At 39.8% G+C, this 24,558-nt stretch overlaps 1 protein-coding gene across 1 annotated transcript in view; it reads left to right on the top strand.

Annotated features, from left to right (window-relative positions):
* The window catches only part of TMEM47 (transmembrane protein 47), a 662,113-nt gene that overhangs the window by 263,423 nt on the left and 374,132 nt on the right, over positions 1-24,558 (top strand). Inside the window, exon 2 of the mRNA XM_044072405.1 lies at positions 13,144-13,284. Within this exon, the coding sequence (XP_043928340.1) occupies positions 13,144-13,284 (141 nt within the window). The remainder of the gene's footprint in view (positions 1-13,143; positions 13,285-24,558) is intronic.

Below are 24,558 nucleotides of genomic sequence, written 5' to 3'. Positions count from 1 at the left end.
ACAGGCAGGAACACCCGGTCAAGGTCCCACTATTTTAGTTTACCGACCTTGGACACGGGAAGACATCCGAAAAGCTGTGGAGGGCATACCACACCCAAAGTTAGACATGACTAAATTTTGCGATGACATTGCAGGTATGATGGAAAGTTACAAATTAAATTCCGTTGAAGTGGAACAGGTAATACGCCAAATCTTAGGACCAGATTGGCACTTAATTTGTGGGAATTGGGATCCCCTGACTAGGACAAATAGTAAACCACGTGCCTTTGAGTCTGAATCATATAAGACACAAACACAGGACTTGTTAAAGCGTATTATTAAACAGTGGGAGCCTAAGGCAGATTGGACTTGTATTAATCAGTGTGTACAAACTGAAGATGAAAAAGTAGATCATTATTTACAAAGACTTAACCAGTGCTTTGATAACCATAGTGGAATAGACAAACCACCCAATCAAGAAAAGGATTCACCTTATGAACAACAGTTAAAAAATGCCTTTTTAAAAGGATGTAGGACTGCAATCAGTAACTTCATTCACAAACATATGATAGACCATAGGACGGCACGTCTGCAACCCTTACTGGAGTATGCAAGACATGCAGAAAAATATTTAGAAGAAAGGAAAAGAAACAAGCTCAAACCTTTACGGTGAGTGAAGATGGGACACTTATGCTACTGCAAGGTCCGACTAACAGGGGTAGAGGAAGGGGCAGAGGCAGGGGCAGAGGAAGAGGGAATGTGGGACATTCAAGACTATGAAGGCAGACAGAAAAGAGGAGAATGTTTCAAATGTGGTAGAAAGGGACATTTTGCCAGGGATTGCCGGTCTTCTGAAAGAACTAAAACCACCCCGAATCATGAGTCAGCATGACTATATGATGGTGGTGGAGGTGAATCAGACCCGGACAAAAAGGCCGATGGGCCAGACTCAATAAGGCAGAGTGAAGAGGAAGCTTTTGAGGACATAAACGAAGAGGGTAAGGGAGAATGTGCAGGATGGGAGAATGAAAAGACTGATTTTTCAGACGAAGGTGAATATCAGGTTGTTAATTTAACAGCGCTGGCTGTAACTATGCAGCTAGAGGCACAACCGATTATCACACTTCAAGTGGAAGGGAAGGATGTAGAATTTTTGTGTGATTCAGGGGCCTCCAGGACCCTGCTAAAAACCTCTGCAGTGCCATCTGATGTAACTTCTGATGACTATGTATTAGTCAAGGCAGCCAATGGCCACATTTATAAAGAACCACTATCTAAACCCTTATGGTTCACGGACCCTGAAACTAACCAAACTATCAGATTTCGAGTCATTATTTCCAAAATTTGCCCTGTAAACTTATTAGGGAGAGATTTGATGCACGTGTTTGGCATAGCAGCTGTGCCGACTGCATCAGGGATTCTAGCCAAACGAGTAGAAATTCAAGATGCTATGTTGCAGGTGGGGCAGGGTGATTTACACTACTGGTACAGTAATGATCTTGTCAAAACTGGACCACAAAATGTAGTAAATGAGCTAACTAATTTGGTCTTAAGCAAATGTGGCACACAACCGCCAGTGGTAGCTAAACAACTACACTGTACAATGTACTACAGAAAGTATGTAGGACCAGACGACAAATATGAAGAGCAATTCTTTAAACACAAGGTCACAAAAATCTTGTTACAAAATCTATATTGGGATGAAGCAGGAAATTCTGCAGTTACATGCAGTCTTACCAAAGATATGCAGTTACTTTTTCGCAATAATTCTATTGCACATGTCTCTGTAACAAGGGAAGAACAAATGGCATGGTATCTGGTGGGGAAGAAAGTTACTGAATGGGCTAAAATGACGCCAGGACAGTTGGCATGTAAAGGCGTGCAGGTACAAAGACTAAATTGGGTCACCCAGGCTAGACCAACAGTGCACCTCCACGAAGACAGGCTAACGCCACCCGGGGGAGGGCCATTCTGACTATATCTCCTAACCCCGCAGGAAGAATTAAAGTTACAATCAGTACCAGACTCCTTATGGTCCCGCGGGCAACATGACATTGGGCTAATAAGAACAGCAGGACAGGTTAAAATAACTCCAAAATCCGACTTTAGACCTCACAAGCATCAGTATCTGTTAAGTAAAAAGGCAGAAGAAGGCATTCTACCAGTGATCACGTCTCTATTACAAGCTGGGGTTTTAATTCCATGCACAGATTCACCGTGTAACACACCCTTGTTCCCAGTAAGGAAACCGGATGGGACCTGGAGAATGGTACAGGATCTGCAGGCTGTGAATGCTGCTGTGGTACCAAGGGCTCCTATGGTCCCAGATCCATCTGTTTTGTTAAATGATATCCTTCCCACAGATAAGTATTTTTCTGTCATTGATATCAGTAACGCATTTTTTTCCATCCCTCTACAGGAAACTAGTAGGTTTTGGTTCGCTTTTACGTTCATGAGCAAGCGGTACACCTACACAAGGCTGCCGCAGGGATATTGTGAAAGCCCTACAATCTTTTCACAAGAAATGTCAACAAACCTGGCACAGTTTCAACCGGAGCATGGCTGTCATCTACTGTTATACGTGGACGACATCTTACTGGCTGCACCCACGGAGGCTGTCTGTGAGTCCGAAACTATTCGGTTATTGCATTTCTTGGCGAAAGAGGGACATAAGGTAAACAAATCTAAATTACAATTTTGTAAAACTGAAGTACGATATCTAGGCTATACCATTTCAAATGCTGGTAGACAACTAGATAACTGTAGAAAAGAAGCTATTTTACAGGCACCAATGCCCAGTACAAAAAAAGAAATGATGTCATTTTTAGGAATAACTAACTTTTGTCGTAGTTGGATTCCCAATTATGCAGAGGAAGTGAGTCCACTTTCAGAACTTATTTTTGCACTTCCCATGGCAGCACATGACGCTGCAATGGACAGATAAGGCAATACAGGCATTTACTAGGGTAAAGCAACTGATAGCAGGATCTGCAACACTTAGCTTCCCTGACTATACAAAACCTTTTGTTCAGACAGTAGATTGTAAGCAGGGTTTTATGACATCGGTTCTGTTGCAAATTTATGGGGATAAGTTGAGACCATTAGCTTTTTATTCCAGTAAACTGGACACAGTGGCACGATCGTTGCCACACTGTGTGCAAGCAGTAGTCGCAGCTGCACTGGCCGTGCAGGCGTCTGCAACCCTAGTTTTGTTTCATGACCTCACCTTATGGGTACCGCACTCTGTCGCGGTAATACTTCTACAGGATAAAGTTACCTTTCTCTCTCCTAGCAGACACTTGTCCTGCATGACAACGTTACTATCACAACCACACATGACCATTGAGCGATGCACCACTCTTAATCCAGCCACGCTGTTACCTACAGCTGATGACGGTGCCCCTCATGTATGTTTAGACTTAATACACTCTAATGTCTTACCAAGACCAGACTTTAAGGATCAGCCTTTGGCAAATTCAGATTGGACCCTGTTCGTAGATGGGTCAGCACGTAAGAATGAGGCAGGTATTACACAAGTGGGTTATGCAGTCACAACTGAGACTAAGGTACTAGAGGCAAAACCTCTCCCCAGGAACCTGTCCGCACAAGCGGCTGAACTGATTGCTTTGACCAGAGCATGTATCATTTCCAAGGATAAGGCAGTTACTATCTACACAGATAGTCAGTATGCTTTTTCCACGGTCCATGTCTTTGCACAGCAATGGAAAAATAGGGGAATGGTTACGGCCTCAGGAAAGGAAATAACCCACAAGGATTTAATTCTTAGCCTCTTACAAGCTGTCCAACTGCCACGGGATTGGCCATCTGTAAGTGCGCACACACAAATGCCAAGGATCCAGTATCACTTGGAAATGGAGTAGGTGACAAAAGTGAAAAAAGTGTAGCTTTAACCTCTACTTTTGCACTCGAGACCACACAGAAGGAACTTCATCCTACAGATAAATTTGATCTACAAACTTTACAAGTAATGCAGGAACTTAGTACAGTTCAGGAAAAACAGCGATGGGTTAAATATGGGGCTATTCAGAAGCAAGGAGTTTTTGTAGGTCCAAATGATAAGTATGTCTTGCCAACAAACCTTTTAGGTATGCCTCATTAGTGACGCATGGCCCATCTCATCTGGGCCCTGCTGCTATGGTTCAAATGACCCAGCAAATTTTCTGGACCAAGGGCTTTATAGCATATGCTAAACGATTTTGTTTATCGTGCCTGCTTTGTGCACGATACCATGGTGGTGAAGTGCGAATCACTCCAGCAGCTTTCCCGCTGCCTCCGTATCCATTTCACACAATCTGTATGGATTTTATTGAACTAACTCCTGTCCAACAAAAGCGATTTGTATTAGTCATTATTGATGCTTTTACAAAATGGGTTGAAGCTTTTCCAGTAACACATCCAGATGCCCTGTCGGTAGCCAAGGCCCTTACGAATAATATTATCCCTCATTTTGGGCTACCCACACGCATCTATTCTGATAACGGCACACATTTTGTAAACCAAGTTATTCAAAAGCTGGCTGCCGTTTTTCAGATTGAACTAAAACACCACTGTGCCTACCACCCACAGTCAGCAGGGTTGGTTGAACGCCATAATGGCATTCTCAAAGGCAAGTTGCGTAAACTCATGGCGAGACACATCAGTCTTGGATAAACTGCTTACCTCTGGCACTCCTGTCCATGCGTACCACTCCCACTTCAAAGGGGTCACACCATTTGAACTACTATATGGGAGACCTTATTACGTCCCGCAGTGGCAAGGTCTTTTGCCTGCGGAACGTGAGGGGGGTGAAGAGATAGCAGATTACATGAGGAAAATGCTGACAAAAACTAACACTTCTCTAACGAATGATTATTTTTCAGATCAGAAGAACAACAGGATCCTGGAAGTGAAGGCTGGCGAGTGGGTGTGGATTAAAATTGTTAAAAGAAAAACGTGGGCCTCTCCGAAGTGGGAAGGTCCATACCAGGTTTTGATTTCGACACCCACAGCAGTTGGAATAAAGGAGCGAACATCTTGGATCCACCTGACACATTTTAAGATTGTCAGGAAATTTGAGTTGGAAAAGAATTTGAGTTCCCCTGAGGAACACTGATTAGTAGCAATCCTGTTTTTGTATGAACTTTTCTGACTGTTGTAGCAATGCAGGAAAATACCGGAAGGGAGCAGCCCTTCCCACAAAGGCATTTGATGTTAGGTACAGTCCCTTTGGGGGCAAATGATACATGGACCAATTTACTATTTGAAACTTCGGAGGTAGCCGTAAAGGACAAAATAGCATTACCCCTCATGGGTCGTCAGAATGGAACTGTATGTTTCCAGAGATCTGGAAAAATTAAGGTTGGATGGAGTCAATGTAATGTAACCATAATTCATAACTGTACATTAGATGGGCACTGTGCAACAAGTTTCAAGCCTATAAGAGTGCTTATTAATAGTACAGGGCTTATTAATGTCACAAGTTTTGTTGAAAAAATATTATCCGTGTATGATCTTTTGTTTAAAGGGATACAAGACAAAGGAAATCATTCTATTCCAGTAAATATCACTCTTAAAGTGAATGACTGTTATTTTGTCTGTGGTAAAAAAGCATACAAATGGTTACCAAGGAATTGGTCAGGCAGTTGTTTTTTGGGTTATTTGGCACCAGCTATTAGACATTCATTTACTCTTCCCCAAGGTAAAATACGAAATGTACGTGCTGTGAATAAACATGTTAATCCCGTAGGTAACATTGATGCATCCTGGATCTATCATCACGATTTGGCCCACAGTAGCAGCAAGGGACTGTCACACATGGACTTGGGCGATGATGTCATTTCTTGGGCTGGTATTCTTCCAGCCTATGGGACAGTAAAATCTATTTGGGAGCTCAGAAAACTGTCAAAACTGTTAGAAACTCTGAGCAATGCAACTTTTTCTGCGCTCGAGTTGGTGACGGATGAGCTAACTGCAATGAGGACTGTAGTGTTGCAGAACTGGATGGCGCTCGATTTCACCCTAGCGGTGAAAGGAGGTACTTGCGCTCTTATCCAGGAGGAGTGTTGTTCTTTTATTCCCGACAATGAGCACGATATAGACAGTCATTTGGAGATCTTACAACAAGTTTCTGAACTTACAAAACCAGGACAGAATCCATTGACTAACTTTTTCCAGAATTGGTTTGGAAATTGGGGAACAGTATTTATGAATGTCTTAATTGCTGTATGTGTTGGTGCCATTATATTCCTACTGTTGGGTTGTTGTTGCATTCCTTGCATCCGAATGATAATATCAAGTGTATTGTCTGCCAATGCAACTAAAGCTTATTATTCTGAATATACAGAAAATGAATCGTGTTAAAACCTGTATGAATAAAATGTATTACTGGGGATACAAAGTGTTGTGAGGGGGGAAATGTAGTAAGAATCTTTGTGTTCAACATCTTTGTATCCTGTATAGGAAGGGTTAAAATGTGAAACTACATTGTGTGCAAAGAAATAAGCTAAAATGAGTTGTTTTTCTTGTAAGGAATTTGCTGACCAGAAAGAAATGCACAGATGCTACTTTGGTCCAGGCACAGGCCTATCTTGGGACTGACCTCTGACCAAGGAGGAGTGCATAGATGTTACCTTGATGTAGGCACCAACTTATCTTGTGTCTGACTTTTTTACCATCTAAGGCTCCAGTGAGTGAATTTATAGCCTTGACTGAAATTCCTTGTCTAGTAACCAGCTGCTGTGTATGCACAAAAGAGGGTATAAAAACCCATGCAAAGTGTGTAGAAATTAGACTGCTGACAACCAAGAACTGTGGCAAGTCTCCATGCATGTAAAATAAACTCTTTTTTGGCCTACCTTTTTGCTGCGTGATTCTTCCAGTATATGTTAAGAGTATTAAAAATCTTTTGACACCTTTCATGCAGTCCATGGAGGTACATCTCAGGTCATTCACACCCACATGGACAATGACAGAGTTATACTTGTACTTGTTGTGGAGTGACCTGAGTGTGTGTGTTATGTGTTGGATTCTGGCACCTAATAGACAGCTGACTGTTACCTTCTCCTTATTCAACCTAGTGAGTGGGACATCTGAGTGCTTCACTATTGAGTCACCTATGATTAGTGTATTGGGCAATGTGATTAGCCTTTGGGTCTTAGCCTGAGGGGCACTGTGGAGGTGAGCTATATGTCCTGTGGTTTGTGCTATATTGTGGTGGTCAAGTGCATTTCTGTCTTGGAGGTCTCTGCTGTTTGGGTAAATTTCTATTGAGTGCCTCTGTGAAGTGGTGATGTGGATGTGTTTTTATGTGAGAGCTGTGATAATGGGTATTCTGCAGGGGTATGTGTTCCATGTGGTGTGGTGCAGGTGTTGACCTCCTCTTCACCAGCTAGTCTTGGCTGGAGAGTGCATAGCTTCCAATTTGGTAATGTAAGTGCATCTCTCACAAGTCTGAGTGTTGGGAAGTAAGAGGAGAGGGTTGTCTCTGTGCATGAGGCAGTTGCTGCACTGCCTCAGAATGCCCAAGTGCACCAAGTTAATAGGAGAAAGCACAGGGAACTGCCCTTTAATCATGCCAGGAGGGGTGGTCATAACTACTAAGTACTGGAGTTATTTCCATGAAAAATGACTAGTGCTGATGGCTCTTAGGTGTGCTATAATAATTGCTACAAAAACCTGTTGAAGTGCAAAATAGTTAGGCTATTTGAAGTGCAAGAGAGAAAGAACTAGCAAGATCCAAGGGAAAAACTGAAGAGCAGACTTTCTGGCACCAGTAATAGTTTACCTCAGCTCAGCATCACTGAGCGGAGCTTAAACAAGTGCAAACCCATGCAAACGTGGGCTTTTAAACTTTTACACAGTCTCATGAAGGTCTAGCTTGTAAAATAGACCTATGATGGTTATCATAATAAGCTCTGTAAAGTAGTCAAATGAGGTGGATTTTAAAGTAGTCAAATGAGGTGGATTTGAAGTCCTACATTTGTTATGTCCCAAAGCAAATTGTTAATATGTTAATATTTGTATAATCAGGAAATGGAGGCTAGACTGGGGACTTTTTGTAAAGTAATGAAAGAAGAAAAAAAAAAGACTTAAATGGTTTCAGTGGCCAGAATAAAGTACTCTGTCTTGAATTAAAAGGCATGCGTTTCATTGTTGCATTCAAGAGCAAAGTGTTTTGTGTAGCAGTCCAAGTCCAACATTTGACCATCATCTCAAATTTGAGAATCCTTCATCCAGCCCACTCACACCAAGCTAACTCAGACATCCCTCAGACATTGGCACATCCTTGTACAAAGATGAAACCTGCTCATGCCATCTTTAGTTCTTTTTTGCCATTGGCATGTGCATACATTACAAGAAAGTAATATTCACCAATCAGGTATCAGCCTAGACCAAACGTCCATTCAGATGGAGCAGATAACTGCACTTTTGGTGATACTTTCTTGTACTTTTTATCTTTGGTTTACGATATTCTGGCTAGCATTCTGACATACCAAGCTCTGTATGGTGTGTTCAACCTGAAAGGTTTACTTGTGGAAGGCAGATCTACCTATAGTGACCATAATCAGTGCTTAGACTACCTTGGTTCAAAAGTTTCTTGAAGTATGAGATCTGCAAAGGGCTTATTTGCAGGAAATGATTATTACTAATCTAAGTAAGGTTTCTAAGAATGTTAATGTTTTGTTTTCTCAGGAACAGTTAAAGAAAACTAACATCTTTTAACTATATTCTGACTTTTCTTTGTCCCCCACCCAGTAATCTGATGACATATATTCTATTTTTGGATAAAGGTGGGGCATTGGGGCTTTGATAAATGTTTTTATGTAAATGTTTATAAGGGAGTAGCTGTGATTAAGATGCATAAATGTCTTTGAAGAAAATATTGTGCATATTTATATTATATCTGAACACAGATTACTTGAGTTATATAAGTTCATTTTCTTCCAAATTCTCAATATTCACAAACACTCTACAAATACAGCTATTATATCAATTGTTTTGAAAGTAATATAGCTAAGAGATTCAATTTCAGACTTTGTGGATTTTTACATCAGTAAAAAATTTCTCCAAAGCCAACTTCACGCTTCTTAAGACAGCAGTGGCAAACTTCACGACACCCATGCTGACGGACAATAGAGGTATGACTGCTGAATCCTACACAAATGCACTTTATAAGCACTTACACAAGTGCATGAATCGTGCAATCCCTAACAGAACCAAGATGCTATCCTCAAAAAAAAGGAAGCCAATCTGGTGGTCCCCTGACATAAACAAACTGTACAACAGAAGAAAAGAACTGTTGCAAAAAAGAGTAAAATCCCATGATTGGAGAAACTCCCTGGTCAGCCTCAGTAAGAATCTGAGATCCCTCATTAAATCCTCCAAAGCTAGTAATGAAAACAAAATCACCACTGACTCTAAAGACAACCACAAAGCATTCTATAGCTATGTCAAGAATCTCAATGGCAACACTCAGATCTGCTGTGACTTACAGCACAATGGCACTAAATATACAGAACCAACTGATATTGCCAACATCCTGACAGATAGGTTCAGTGCTAACTTACCCCCCTCTCATCCCCTAAAGGGCCCATCTCTATACCAGAAGAATGCAAAGTTCCTGTAATCACGGCTGCACAGGTAAAAAACACACTCTCCAAAGCCAAGAACACAGCATCCATGGGACCTGCCAACATCCCGGGCTGTGTTCTATATGAACTACAGAACGAACTGGCACCCCACCTAAGTACCATGTTCAATCATAGCCTCACCTCAGGCTATGTGCCCACTGAATGGTGCACAGCAACGGTTATCACACTCCACAAAGTGGGAGCCACCATGGACCCCGGAAAGTACCGCCCCATTAGCCTGACGAGCCTTGTCTGCAAGGCTATGGAACATATCATCATGAAACTTATATACAATGACATTGGTAATCTCCAAACTCAGGACCCCACCCAGTTCGGGTTTGTAAAAGGCATATCATGTCTCCTAAACCTGATAGACTTCTTTGAATCAGTCACAAAAGTCATAGATGAGGGTAAGTTGGTTCACACAGCCTGTTTAGATCTCGCCAAGGCTTTCGACACCACCCCCCACTCTAAAATTATAGATAAACTCACTAAACTAGGTACAGATCCCTATGTCACAAGATGGGTTGCCAGCTGGCTCACTGACAGAACCCACACTGTAAAAGAAGCAGACTCCAAATCCAACTTCAGACCAGTGACAAGTGGAGTACCACAGGGTTCGGTCCTGGGTCCTGTCCTGTTTGGTATCAATTTCTCTGAAGTACAGGCTAACACCTTCTTTGGCTAATGAAGTTCACAGATGACTGCAAACTAGGAGCCATAATCAAAACTCCAAAAGATGTGGACATCCTACAAAAGGGCCTCGCTGAGACAGATGCCTGGTGTCAAAGCCATGGCCTCAAGCTCAATGCCAAAAAGTGCATTGTCATCCCTTTTGGTAAAAACTCTGTACCCATGAACTATCACATAGGCGGTAGTCTACTTAACACTGAAAGTGTGATAAGAGACCTTGGGACACAGGTGGACAGTAGTCTCTCCTTTGATAATCACATTGCCACAGTAGTCAGGAAATCCTTCTACATAGCACACCTCTTCACAAAAGGTTTCTTATTCAGGAAAAAAGAGGTCATTGTTCCCCTCTACTCGTCACTCATTAGACCCATTATAGAGTATAACGCTCCTTTTGGTATGTACTTCACAAGACATCTACAACAACTGGAAAGGCCGCAGAAATACCTCACAACAAGGATTACTAGCCTCAAACAGATGCCCTACGCAGACTGTCTCAAAAAACTGCAGCTTTACTCTGTCGCATATTGCCTACTCAGAGGCGATCTCTGCCTAACACACAAAGCTATGTCAAACCCAGAGCTTTTGGACATGCTCCACTTAAAGAAATCCCAATCACTATGAGCTACACACTCTAGGGACCTAAACCTTGTCACCACAATAAACAGAACATGCTGGAGGTATAGATTCTTGTCCCAGAGATTTCCCATACACTGGAACAAACTACCTATCTATATCAAATAAAGCTCCTCATTAGCACTCTTCAAGAAAAATCTTGATGACTGGATGGGAGATAGAAAATTCACCCCGGGGATCACTTCTGTGGCTCTGCTCGACAGTGGCACAGGAAAATAATTTTCTTGGGTAGCGAAAGCCAGGGTACCTTTTGGCTAGGCTTATATAGGCCCTAGGGCCAATAGCCTAGTACCTACCTATGATCCTATGAACCTCTAGTAACACAGTGCCTTTTTTATGTAATAGATACTGGTCACTTTATAGATAGCATAACAGATTCAAAGATTGCTTGATAACATTTCTTTGTATATAGATATTTCACAGACGAATGCCTGGAAGCATTATATTATCTATCATATGAATGTTCTGCTTTCTCACATTTATTAAAACTTCAATTTACTGAATTTATGAGTTAGTAAATGTATGTACGGGTTAGCATTGCCACCTCACAGCAAGAGGTTCTCTGGTTCGATTCTCGGTTGGGGTGCCTTCTGTGTGGAGTCTGCATGTTCTCCCCTGTGGTCGTGTGGGTTTCCTCTGGGTGCTCCGGTTTCCTTCCTCCCACATCCCAAAGACATGCTGTAGGTGGATTGGACACTCTAAATTTGCCCTAGACGTGAATGTGCGCATGTGTGTGCCTTCTGTGGAAGGTTGGGCGCCGGGCTGGCAACTCAACACTGTAAAAACTCCACTGCCAATCATGAGCGGACAGGTGATCCGCTGTGGCGACCCCCTAACTGGGAAAAAGCCGAAAGAAGAAGAAGATACTCATAAGGTTTTCTTTTTTAGTTTTTATACACTGGAGGTGGAGGGTAAAAATATATTTTTTTAACTATTTTCCTTATTAAGAAAGAATTTTCACTGTTATCTTCTGCAGCTGTGCAGAGCTGATAATACATTTTGTTTTTTCATATACAAAGCAGGGAGTTGCTCACTAGGCTTTGTGATATACTTGTGGTGGTTAATTGAAATTTGTGCTACATGTGAAATCTTGGGCTTATTTTAAAGCCCTAAGAATAAAATGAACCAGTATGCATAACTTTTAGAAATGGTCGATAGAATACATAATGTCTGCTTCTACAGCTTATCTTTCAAAAAAGTTTGACCCTATGCGGGTTAGCACATCCAAATAATCTGATAAACTGCACTAGATCTAATGTCTCTCCTTGAGCAAACAAAAACATCTAGAAGTTTGGGGAAGCATGTAGTACTTGCTTTGTTAAATGTAATATTCTTGCTGACAGCTGTATTAAGTAATCATCTTTAAAATGAATACTGGCTATGTTAGTGTGTGTGTGTGTGTGTGTGTGTGTGTGTGTGTGTGTGTGTGTGTGTGTGTGTGTGTGTGTGTGTGTGTGCGTGCGTGCGTGCATGCATATGCGTGTGTCATAAAGAAATATGTGAACTTGAAATGTTCTGTGTTTCTTCTCTTCAAACCATTCTGCATTGCTTGAAAACAGTTGAAAATAATTTTTAAGACATGCCATATGAGATGCTATTATTGCCTCATACAAGTGTATTTTATTCTGGACAAACTATTGTTAACCTTCAAGCTGTATTATAATCAATCTATATGAATTTAGTTACAGGAGAATGTTACTACAGGTTTATGAAAACATAATATTATGTTATTCAATAATTATGGACAAGCTACACTAGTAGTCTTCCTTGTTTTACTACAGTGTCATCATTTACTTAAGCTGGAAGGTCAATATATGCAGCGCCTCCTAAACAGAAACTTAAATAGTCAGTAATGCAGTTAAATATACATTTGTACTTTGACTGCTCATGGTAAAAGTAAGCAGTTTTTAGAAGGTAAACACTACAGCCATTTATATAGTTCCTAACAAAGCAGTTATAGATTTTGTTGACTCTAGCTATGTTTCCATGCTTGAAAGTACATACCAACTACAGTGGCATGCCCTGAAGCACAAACCCTTGAATTTGTTTTCTCAAAGAACAATGCTTAAAGGCAACATGAGTTTGGCTGCTATGAATTTACAAGGTATTCAGAAAGCTGAGAACACCTGTGAAGTTGACACTGTTTTTTGACAATGTAACTATTGTTTTTGCTCTGTCCATTTACTATTTCCTTTGTTTATCATTGCAGACTGGCAAATTGCTACTCTCGCTCTACTTCTGGGTGGGGCTGGTATTATCCTTATCGCTTTCCTCTTTGGTTCAATCTCTATCTGCGTAGGATCTCGGAGACGATTCTACAGACCCGTTGCTGTTATGCTCTTTGCTGCAGGTAATCAAATTCATTACTTCCAGAGCTTATTAATTTTGCATGAGAGCATTTTTCCATTGCAAGCAGAAATGTGGGGGATGGGAACTTTCTGCCTTGTTACCCTACAGTTTTAAAGCTTTTATCTGATTTTCAGTTTTCATTTAGCACATGAGCATTTTGTATTTTTTGGTCCAAGTAGCCATTGCATTTTATGGAATTATGTTAAACGGGTAATTCAAATGAAAAACATGTTTTATAATTTCTAGCATGCTTGAACCTCACTAACCATGTGAGATAGCTTTTCTGGTTGACTAAGCATTTCTGTTATTGATTCAAATGGCAGCTAAAAATGGATATCACCTTCTCTAAAAGGTTAAAATGCTTTCAAGGTTGTTTCACCATCATTATATTAAGTCATTCAAATATTTTTTTTAGCCTGTACTGTTTCTTAGATGCTTAGTGTTAATAAATAAGTGTATACTTCATTGTGTGTACTGTGGTCAGTCTTGCTAATACCTCTCAACTGTACACATTTTATTTATTTATTTATTTACTTCTAATATTTATTTATTTATTTACTCACTAAATAATGACCTACGTTTGAGTTTCAGACTTCATATCCTTCAAAATGCATGCTAAAAATGGTATTATAGCAGCATTGTAAGAGAAAAAAATGAACTGCCTTATTGACATGTTTAAGGACAGATGCTACCTAGAAGGGGTCCTTTAAGAATTAAGAGACAAGATCTAGAGAGGGAGGAAGGATAAATCCCCATCTATTTTAGGAAAAGGATTCACTAGGAACAGTCTAGTTGCTATTGACAATAAAGCTTTGGTTTTAAAATGTAGTGCTGAGAGTAACTTGATAAGTCACTTTCAAGTTGGAATTGGAATGTTTTGAAAGTTTTAGTGACGTTAGTGGTATTTTAGGGGTGTATCTCAACTTTATGTTTAGTAGACATCAACACATAAAGGAATGATTACAGAAACATATGCAGGCACATTCTAATAGTAGAACCCCTAATAGAAATATGGAGACCAGCAAATGTGGGACTTGCACACAGTGTAATAATATATATGAAAGTTATTGTTTAAACTTAAAAACATGTGAGTGGATATTTGAGTTTAAAGAAAGGTATTATTGTGAGATTGTAGGAGTCATTTTATTGCCTTTTGTGACCTCTGCACAAATCGTACTATGTGGGAAAATTGAGAGAAGCCTTAGGAATGATATGAAGACGTCTATAAAAGTAAGAAAAGGAAGGAAACTAATGCACTCTATAGGCACGTATTTGAATCCCGACATCATAAGAATTTGTTTTTTGTATCATTGAACAAATCCTTTATAACTCAGGGGGGTGGCCTTAGGAGTATTAGATTGAATATAAAGAACTCTTATGGCAGATTAAATTGCATGCTGATGTACCCCCAGTGATGAATGACAAGATATCTATTAGTTGTGTTTTGAAAATGAGAGCAGCTATACTGCAATTTTTGCACTTTTTATTTCCATATACAATTTTGGGTGCATGGTGAAAAGTTTTACAAAGCTTGCTTACTTTATGAACTTTATTCAATATGATATGTTTTGCACAACACTTTTTTAATTGCAAAATAATTTTAAATTGAATGCTTGTTTAACAATAACTTGTTGATTCTATGTTATTACCAGTGTGTTTATTCCATTTTTTATTTATACTCATTTCTACTTTTATTTATACTTATTTTAAAGTTTATTATGAAGTGACCTATTTATTTTATTTATTTTTTATTTAACATTTGTTTTACCAGGATAATCTGACTGGACAGCTAGTGTCCATTTTTAGCAGAGTCCCGGGGAGAAAAGCTCTAAGAAGTTACAGTGTGAATACATGGTCATTAAAGAATAACAATTAGTAGGATGTGGTCATTAAAGAATAACAATTAGTAGGATGTGGTCATTAAAGTATAACAATTAGTAGGGTGTGGTCATTAAAGTATAACAATTAGTAGGGTGTGGTCATTAAAGAATAACAATTAGTAGGATGTGGTCATTAAAGAATAACAATTAGTAGGATGTGGTCATTAAAGAATAACAATTAGTAGGATGTGGTCATTAAAGAATAACAATTAGTAGGATGTGGTCATTAAAGAATAACAATTAGTAGGATGTGGTCATTAAAGTATAACAATTAGTAGGGTGTGGTCATTAAAGTATAACAATTAGTAGGATGTGGTCATTAAATAATAACAATTAGTAGGATGTGGTAATTAAAGAATAACAATTAGTAGGACGTGGTCATTAAAGAACAGCAATTAGTAGGATGCTGACATTGTTTAGAAGGCAAGACAGTTAAATGCAAGGCACATGGTACAGTAGTAGCAGGATAACAAGGCACAATGTAGCAGGATAACAAGTGGTACAATGCTAACATATAAAAGGCACAATACAGTTAAATGCAATATATGCTCAAAGTACAGTTATGTGATCAGAAATCTTGCAGTACTAGTACATAAGGTACTGAAAGTAAGTACATATTTACAATATTTACAAAATATACAATGTACATGGGTGGCCCAAGATGACAGTGAAAGGTATGCATCAGAGGCCTCAGGGTGTAACCTGCCTACCTGCCTACAGTGGTGGAGGATTCATTTATGTGATGAATTTTAACAGTGACATGACTAACTCACATGACTGACTATTTGTAAGAGTGTGGAATGAGTTTTACACTCGTTCTGAAGAATTCCTGTTGAAGAATGAAAGTGCTTAACTACTAGAGACAATAAAGCTTGACTTTTTGACTATATTCTTCATGTGGATGTGATTCTTGTAGTAAGTATAGCACTTGTATTGCTTCTATTTCTGGTTATTTGTTTCCGCAGGTGTGACCCATTGTTTTCATTCTTTATATATGAGTTGAACTAATCAGAGCCTTGGCTGATTACAGTTAATTACCGTGGAACAGGACACTTTAGGGATAATTTTCAATCCAAATGGGAGAAATGTATAAATTACTTGACGGTGGTATTTACTTCGGAATGTTGATTTGCCACTGTAGGGAGTTGATCATTTTGCTGACATCTGTGATTAAGTATAAACATAGATGATATTCAGCATGCCAAGGCTGTGCTATCACAATACCAGTGACAGCTGGCCTGTCTTGATGCTGGTCATAATCAAATCGAAGACTTTTCTTTACCTTGTGTTTATGTGCATCTGTGTTTTTGCCTGTGTGGAAGGCAGTAATGAAAGTGAGCAGGAGTGCATGGGAATGGGAATCCGGTATGTCTCTTATAACAGTAAAGAATGTCCTTAACATCTACTCTCTGGTATTTATAATGAGCTTTTTAAATAAATGACTTAATCATGGTATCTGGCTATCTGGAGGTAAAGCCTTAAATTAGTTGCTTCCATCAGAAAATTGAATTTGCTTTTGTTAGTTTTCTAAAAATAGTTTAGTATCTCTTGGAGATTGGTATGATTTTAATCAGTAATTGCTCGGAGCAAGATTCTTTGGTAGGCATTTTGTATACATTTGCTCATGTCAGAGAATCTGTACTTTTAGGAACAGCTTGCATTACTGGGTGAGAGAATTCATATCACTTGCTACATTTGCTCTGTTATTTTGGCAGAACCATGTGCTTTGCATCTTGATGCTGATTGAAACTTGTGCATTGTTTATTAAGATGTGGTCAGATCTGTGCATGATAAGTGGTACAGCTCCAGCAAAGAAGGATCGATCATAAAACCATTACAGGAGCAAAAAAATAAAAAATAAAAAAATACAGCAAGACAAAGAAATGATTGAAATCTTTTGACAGAGAAAGGTGACATCATCTGTCAGAAAATGGAAGTGAATGGAATGGTGAGAATGGTAAATGGAATCTGGAAGAAAATAATCCGATTTCAGCCCCCCTGTTCTTTATGTTAGCATTCAGTGCCTAGCAAAAATCCTATGCTAATGAGTTAAATAATGTCCTACAGATGGCTCTGTGAACATTCTAGCCATCATAAGTCCTATGATATACCGTCGCCGGAATGTTCATGACACAGCATTCTGAAAACAGTTCACTATGCATAGTTAAAAGACAAGCAGTCTAGCTGTATTTCCCATTAAAAATGCTGAGACTGAGCCATCAAAAATCATGTTATCTTAGTATTCTTTGTACATGCTGAAAATCTAGTTAATAACTGAATATGGTGTTTCTGGATATATAAACTGCAGTACATACTCATGCACACATACATATCCTCATACACACACACACACACACACACACACACACACACACACACACACACACACACACACACACATGCGTGTGCACACATATGTGCCAACATACACACACATGCGCAAGTATGAACACACACACACTCACATGCGCGTGCACACATATGTGCCAACATGCACACTCACAGACGCACACGCGCACACATATGTGCCAACATACGCACACATGCGCATGCATTAACACACACACACACACACACACACACACACACACACACACACACACACACACACACACACACACAACTAGAGCTGCATCAATGATGGCTTCTTTGAAAAAATAATGTTGAAACAGTGGCATTGAACTCTACGGAGATAGCAAAAATATCTCTTCCTTCTCTAACAAATGCCAGACTGAAATGTGAACACCCCATTTTCTATCTGTAACTGCAACTGTTTCACATTTTTTTTCTTCAGGAGGCAACATCCCCACACTGTCATTTAGGAGGATATGAACCCCACATCATCACATCTCTATATAAACCAACTCTGAGATCACATAATAAAGGTTAAAAAATATATTTCCTAACACCCTCTAATGTGCAGTCTTTTGACTAACATATGCTACTTGTGTCTTAACTGAATAAAAAGACATTTGAATGAGTGCCTGCCCCCCCCCCCCACACACACACCAATGTATAAAATAAGACATCTACAAATAAATAGCTGTCCTGTTCTGTTACTGCTGATTTAAATGCAATATGAAACACAGTATGAAACATGTTAGCATACCTAATGAATATTTTAAGGCTATTTATTCATTTATTTATTAGCTGGGTATGTAAGTTGGTCTTCAGATCCATTCTAGCTATGACTTTTCCCTGAAATCATAAACAAAAAGTACATTAAGCTTACATTTGAAAAATATAGCATGATAGCAGAATGTCATTAGCTTCTTTAATTCAGAATATAATAGTACAGCAGAACAAGACATTATGTAGTACCAATAATCTGTGCCAGTACACAGTGTTGTTGCATCTGATTGTATATTCTCTTAGTTTTAAAGCTTTTCCACAATCCTGTATGTGACTTATTGTGACTGAACCTTGTTCAGGGTATAATGGCTCAGAGAATTCTTTCTTGAAGTTTGCTGGCACAACAGCAAGCCTCCAGAATCACTTACTGGATGCAATTGAGTCATCCTTATCTGTTTTTTTTTTCTTTTTGTAAAAGCCTTAGTATAAGCTTTTGTGAGGAGGTAAAATGCAGAACACAACATCAGCAGAAATGCTGATCCTTGAGTGTATTGGAAATCCAAACAGAAATTCTTTTCCTGCATCAATGTTTCAGCGGAGTAAACAAACTGCCTTGAAACTGCTATAGATTCAGATTAATTATTTAGTTCATTTGATGACATTCTTACTGACTGAGGATCATGTTTAAGCCAAGGGTGAGAAATATTTTTAATTTTTCAAAACCATTCTTCTTTTAAATTGTGTGCATGATATCTAAATATAGGAAAGACTTCTTTTAATAGTTCATATTCTGCAAACCTTTTGCTATGCCTTGGATAAAATATTTTGCAAGTTTGGTGTACTGCTTGAGAAAGAACGAGAGAGTGAAGGAAATGTTTGCTACACTCTGGTGGTTTGAAGTACTTGAACTTTAGTGAGCACGCAGTCAGCATAAATACATAATTGAGATATGAAAACCAGTTTAGGGCCAAGAAATAACTGCAACTGCTTTACAAACCCTTTACTTGATGACACCATATGCCAGACAGTACATGACAGAACATTCACAATTCCTCTTTTTGTCATAGACTTAGATCTAGTGCTTTTGTTTCTTTCTGTTTTACCATTTTATAAAGGTGTTTATTTGTCATCCATAAAAATGAAGTGCTTCTTTGAGGATGGCTTGAAATAGGTCATTGGACAAGGACAAATGCAGTATATATTTTGCAGAGATGGGTATTTAAAACATTCTGGTTGAACTGGCTTGGCTACTTATAAATAGAGTTGAGGAAAACAGAGTACTTGGAAAAAACTAAAGTGATGCAGTGGAGATATGCAAAGACTACACAGACTGTAACCAAGGCCAGTATTGAACCCCAAATCCTGGAGTCTACTGTAGCTCTTTTCTGTTTATTAAACTGTGAGTCTTAGTGCACCTCATCATAAATTTACTGCTTACTTTATCATGTAATATAATATAGCCTTTTACTGGATGTTATACAGCTAAGTACTGAATAATCTTTCTGTAATAAAACAAATCTCCATTATTTAACTGACTTTTTTGACGACATTACTTATTCATAGTTTTTTCTTTTTTAACTATTTGAGTTGTTAGTGTAACACTCTTGCCTAGCCACGTTGGTGTAGCGGTAGCGTTGTTCCCTCACAGTAAGAGGTTCTCCTGTTCGATTCTCGGCTGGAGCACCTTCTGTGTGGAGTCTGCATGTCCTCCCCGCATTCGAAAGACATGCGTAGAATGGGCATGCCTTCGTTGAAGGCTGGGTGTTGAGCTGGCACCTCCGCACCCGTACGAAATCTGCTGCCAATCATTAGCAAACCGGAGGTCCGTTGTGTTGACCATTAATCTGGAAAAGCCAAAAGAACAGCAACAAGTGTGACTCGCTTGGTATGCACCTGCATTTTTGCCTTGCTGATAGTCACCATTTATTAAAATGTTAAATCCTGTCCAGATTTAAGCAAATAAAGCTGCTGTACTGGGGAATGTTACCATGTTGAACCAGTTGGGTCCATATTCTGCCATAACATTTTTTGGGCTATGCAGTGCTGTTATGACAGATTTGCATGCTGGAGGAGGTTACACTTTCTGGATACTGTTCATTTCTGATTTAGAAGGAAACTCTGTTAGAATTATGCCTTTATATTATATCATTAGTTTGATGAAAAGGGGAAATCCATCAGAATTATGCATTCACAACATAGCCATTAATATGTTAAATATAGTAAAACAACCAAAACTGCCTTGGAATTTATTGCTGCACTAAACACTCAGCAAGAGCACCTTACTGTTAGATGATTATGACACCCCATTCCATTAAACATGCTGCTAGTCAGTTAGTGCAGTTTTATTCAGCAGTTTTAATTTTCCATTAATGTAAGCAAACTGCCAATTAACAATTACATCCTTTGGGTTTATGCCTAACTAGGTTACAGAAATGTTTTCACTTATTCTACAGTGTATGAAGTATAGCTAAAGTGTTATGATGTGTTTATCATGACGTTTTTCTTATGTTTCACCTCAGGAGATTAGCACTTTCTTCACTTGGTAATGCTACCTTTCTTACTTTCTCTCTTTGGCTTTATTTCTTAGCTGCATTCATTGCCAATATTAAGAGACCTTTGCTTTGTCTAATACATCCATTTTGAACAGTTAATTTGGTTATTCACTTAATTATTTGCATATAACCAGAAAATGTATCCTTGACTTTCTTCTATCTGCTGTCTTTTTTTTATTTTTGCATTGCTTTACTGCATTTTTATCAGAAAATCTTTTCTAAACCCTTATATTGGGCAATTCCTCTCAACATTTTTTTTATACTTGTTGCATCATATTCACTTGAGTAAGTGATTTGTAAACTTGGTGTGTGGGGCATGTGGCAGTATCTGTTCAGAGCACTTGGCCAAATGCTGTTTCTTTGGCCAACAAAGTGCAGTGCAGTGCACTTTGCACAAATGGCAGTTTTTGTGAACAGCTGATTGAGCGACAGATAATTTGGTCAGCCAGAGTAAGTGGCTTTTTGGTAGGGATGGAAGTTTGCATGTGACTATGCAAGTTCATGTGAAGTGCACTTCAGGTACAACTAACATTGGGTAAGATGGCAATTCAGGTCGTAGCCTACTTTAGGTCCCCAACCATGTCCCAAGACTCTCACTCCATGTTCTTAAGCACCCTGGAAGCTATTAGTGTCCAACTCAATACTCCCATACAAGGTGACTTCAACTACCCCTCCATCAACTGGGAAAACTACTCATGCACCAATACACTGGCTCAACGCTTCCTGGAATTCATCAATTCTAATGCCCTGGACGAGCTCATTCTTACCTCCCCTAGCGGAAGCAACATCCTTGACCTGATTATTACTAACATGAGCAACTACTGAGCTGACCACAAACTAATCACCATGAAAATCCACATCTCACCCACACCCTTCACAAAGGTAACCACCATGAAAAACTTCTCCAAAGCTGACTTTGGGCTCCTAAAAACAGAGGTGGCTAACTTCATGGCACCCATGTCAATGGAAAATAGATGCATGACTGCTGAATCATACACCAATGCACTGTATGAACACGTACATAACTTCATGGAACTAGCCATACCCAACAGAACCAAGACATTTTCCTCCATAAAAAGGAAGCCAGTCTAGTGATCCCCTGCCATTAATAAACTCTACAACAGAAGGAAGAAACTGTTGCAGAAAAAGGTGAAGTCCCAAAACTGGAAAAACTCCCTTATTAGTCTCAACAAAAAGTTGATATCCCTCATCCAAACCTCTAAAGTCAGCTATGAAGGCAGAATTGTGGCAGACACTAAAAACAACCACAAAGCCTTCTATAGTTATATCAAAAATCTCCATGGCAATACTCAGGTTTGCTCTGAGTTACTGCACAATGGTACCTCCTATACTGAGCCAATAGATTGCCAACATACTGGCCAACAGTTTCAGTGGCAAATCCCGCCCCAAAGGACCAATCACAATACCAGAGGAATGCCAGGCACCCAGCATTACTGCAGCACATGTTAAAGCAGTATTGTCCAAGGCCAAGAATACAGCTTCCATGGTACCCAACAATATACCTGGATGTGTTCTACATGAACTACAAGTGAACTGGCAGCACACCTGTGTGCCCTGTTCAATCACAGCCTCACCTCTGGCTTTAGCCTTACCGAATGGCACACTGCTACAGTCATCCCTCTTCATAAAGGGGGAGCAACTACAGACCCTGGGAATTATCACCCTATTAGCTTGATGAGTCTGAAATGCAAGGCTATGGAGCGCATCATCATGGACCTAATTAACAAGAATACATAGAATCTTCAAACTCTATATCCCATGCAATTTGGTTTTGTGAAAGGTAGATCAGGCCTGCTTGATCTAGTTGACTTCTTTGAGTCAGTCACCAGAACTGTGGATGAGGGAAGGGCAGTTCATACAGCCTACCTTGGTCTGGCCAAGGCCTTTGATACCATTCCTCATTCAGGAATTATTGATAAACTCACCAAACTAGGCATCAACCCCTATATGACTAGGTGGGGTGCAAATTGGCTCACAGATAGAACCCACAGTGTGAAAGTAGCAGACTCCAAGTCAGACTGCCAACCAGTCACGAGTAGAGTCCCACAAGGATCGGTCCTGGGTCCTCTCCTGTTTGGCATCTACTTCTCAGAAGTCCAGGCCAACACGGAGGGACTCTGGCTGACCAAGTTCACAGATGACTGCAAGCTGGGAGCCTTTATTGACTCCTCCCCAAAGTGATGTCGACATCCTACAGAAAGGTCTCACTAAGCCTAATGGCTGGTGGTGAAACCATGGCCTTAAACTTAATGCCAAAAAATGCATCATCATCCCCTTTTGGAAAAACTTATTTTCCACTAATTATCACATTGATGGGAACCCACTGAACACTGAAGGTATTATAAGAGATCTGGGGACACAGGTTGACAGCAACCTCTCCTTCGACCACCATATTGCCACTGTGGTCAGAAAGTCCTTCTGTGTGGCACATCTCATTACCAAGGGTTTTGCATCCAGGAGGAAAGAGTTCATCATCCTCTCTACTCTTCCCTCATTAGGCTAATCATCGAGTATAATGCCCCATTTGGCATGTACTGCACTAGATATATGCAACAGCTGGATAGGCCACAAAAGTACTTCACAAAGAGGATCCTAGGCCTTATACACATGCCTTACACTGACAGGTTCCAGAGTGCCAGTCATTCTCTACTATTATATTTGTCCGCATTCTCTCTTTGCAGTTTAACTCCTCAAAAAAGTCACGGAGTAGATGATTTTCCTATGGGATGCAGAGTTCACTTAATTCCAGCATGACTCAAAGATAGTGTGTGTACGTGTGTGTGTGTGTGTGTGTGTGTGTGTGTGTGTGTGTGTGTGTGTGTGTGTGTGTGTGTGTGTGTGCATGTGTGTGTGTGTGTGGATGTGTGTGAGGGTTGTTTGTAAGGGATTTCTCATTTAACAGTTAATGGTAAGATCAGTCTTTCTGGTCCTGAAGGCCTTGGATGCAAACATTATTAGTCCTACCTTAATCCAGTCAGACAGCCTGTCTATCATCTAGTATCTAGACAAACAAGTGGCCTTAATGTGATATTCCTTCTGCAGGGAAGTACTGCTTATCAGGCAATGGTCATGGACAGGGGCTGTGAAAGAAAAAAAATGGCATAATCTCTGAACCCCTCCTTCAGTCCTTTGTTGGAGTTACTGCATCAAAGACTGTTCCTGTTCAGAAGTGAAGCATTCTAAGCATTGATTTTTTTTCTGACTGGGAGATTTCATTCCCTTTCTCTTCTGCTGACTGCATCAGGGCAAGAGTGAGATAATGGTGACCTAATTCTCCATTTTTTGGTATGTGAGATTCCTTCATGCATTTCTTGTATGACTCCTGATTTCACAGTTCACTGCAGGGTTTAGGGAAGAATAACAAAAATACTTCTAATCTCAAAGAAAAATATGGATTAAGGCACTGGCAATACGTGGAGCAGTTCGTATCTTGGCCAAGAATCAATCCAGAGCAGGGGTGACAGCTAGGCCTATCTCTGAGCATGGCAGACCTCATGAGTCTACTGCATTTATCTTCTGGATTCTCAGGACTATTAATGCTTGTTCCATGAGAGAAAAGTTTGTGTACCTAGAATCTTGGAGCTTTATTTGGGGTCCTAGAGGAGAAGCCTACAGCTCCTCTCAAAGTTGGATTTCAAGTTTTCCCTTCAACCATCTATTCATCTCCCATTTTTCAATGCAGGGAACAATTATGGGAAAAAGAGTCCACGTCACCCTGTATATCAACTGTTAGCTCAGGTATTATTTAAA

The sequence above is a fragment of the Protopterus annectens genome, chromosome 5.part0, assembly GCF_019279795.1.
Source record: "Protopterus annectens isolate FY-2018-M chromosome 5.part0, PAN1.0, whole genome shotgun sequence".
Lineage (NCBI taxonomy): Eukaryota > Metazoa > Chordata > Ceratodontiformes > Protopteridae > Protopterus > Protopterus annectens.
The sequence above is the reverse complement of the archived record's forward strand: the minus strand, read 5'-3'. Positions and strand labels throughout refer to the sequence as shown.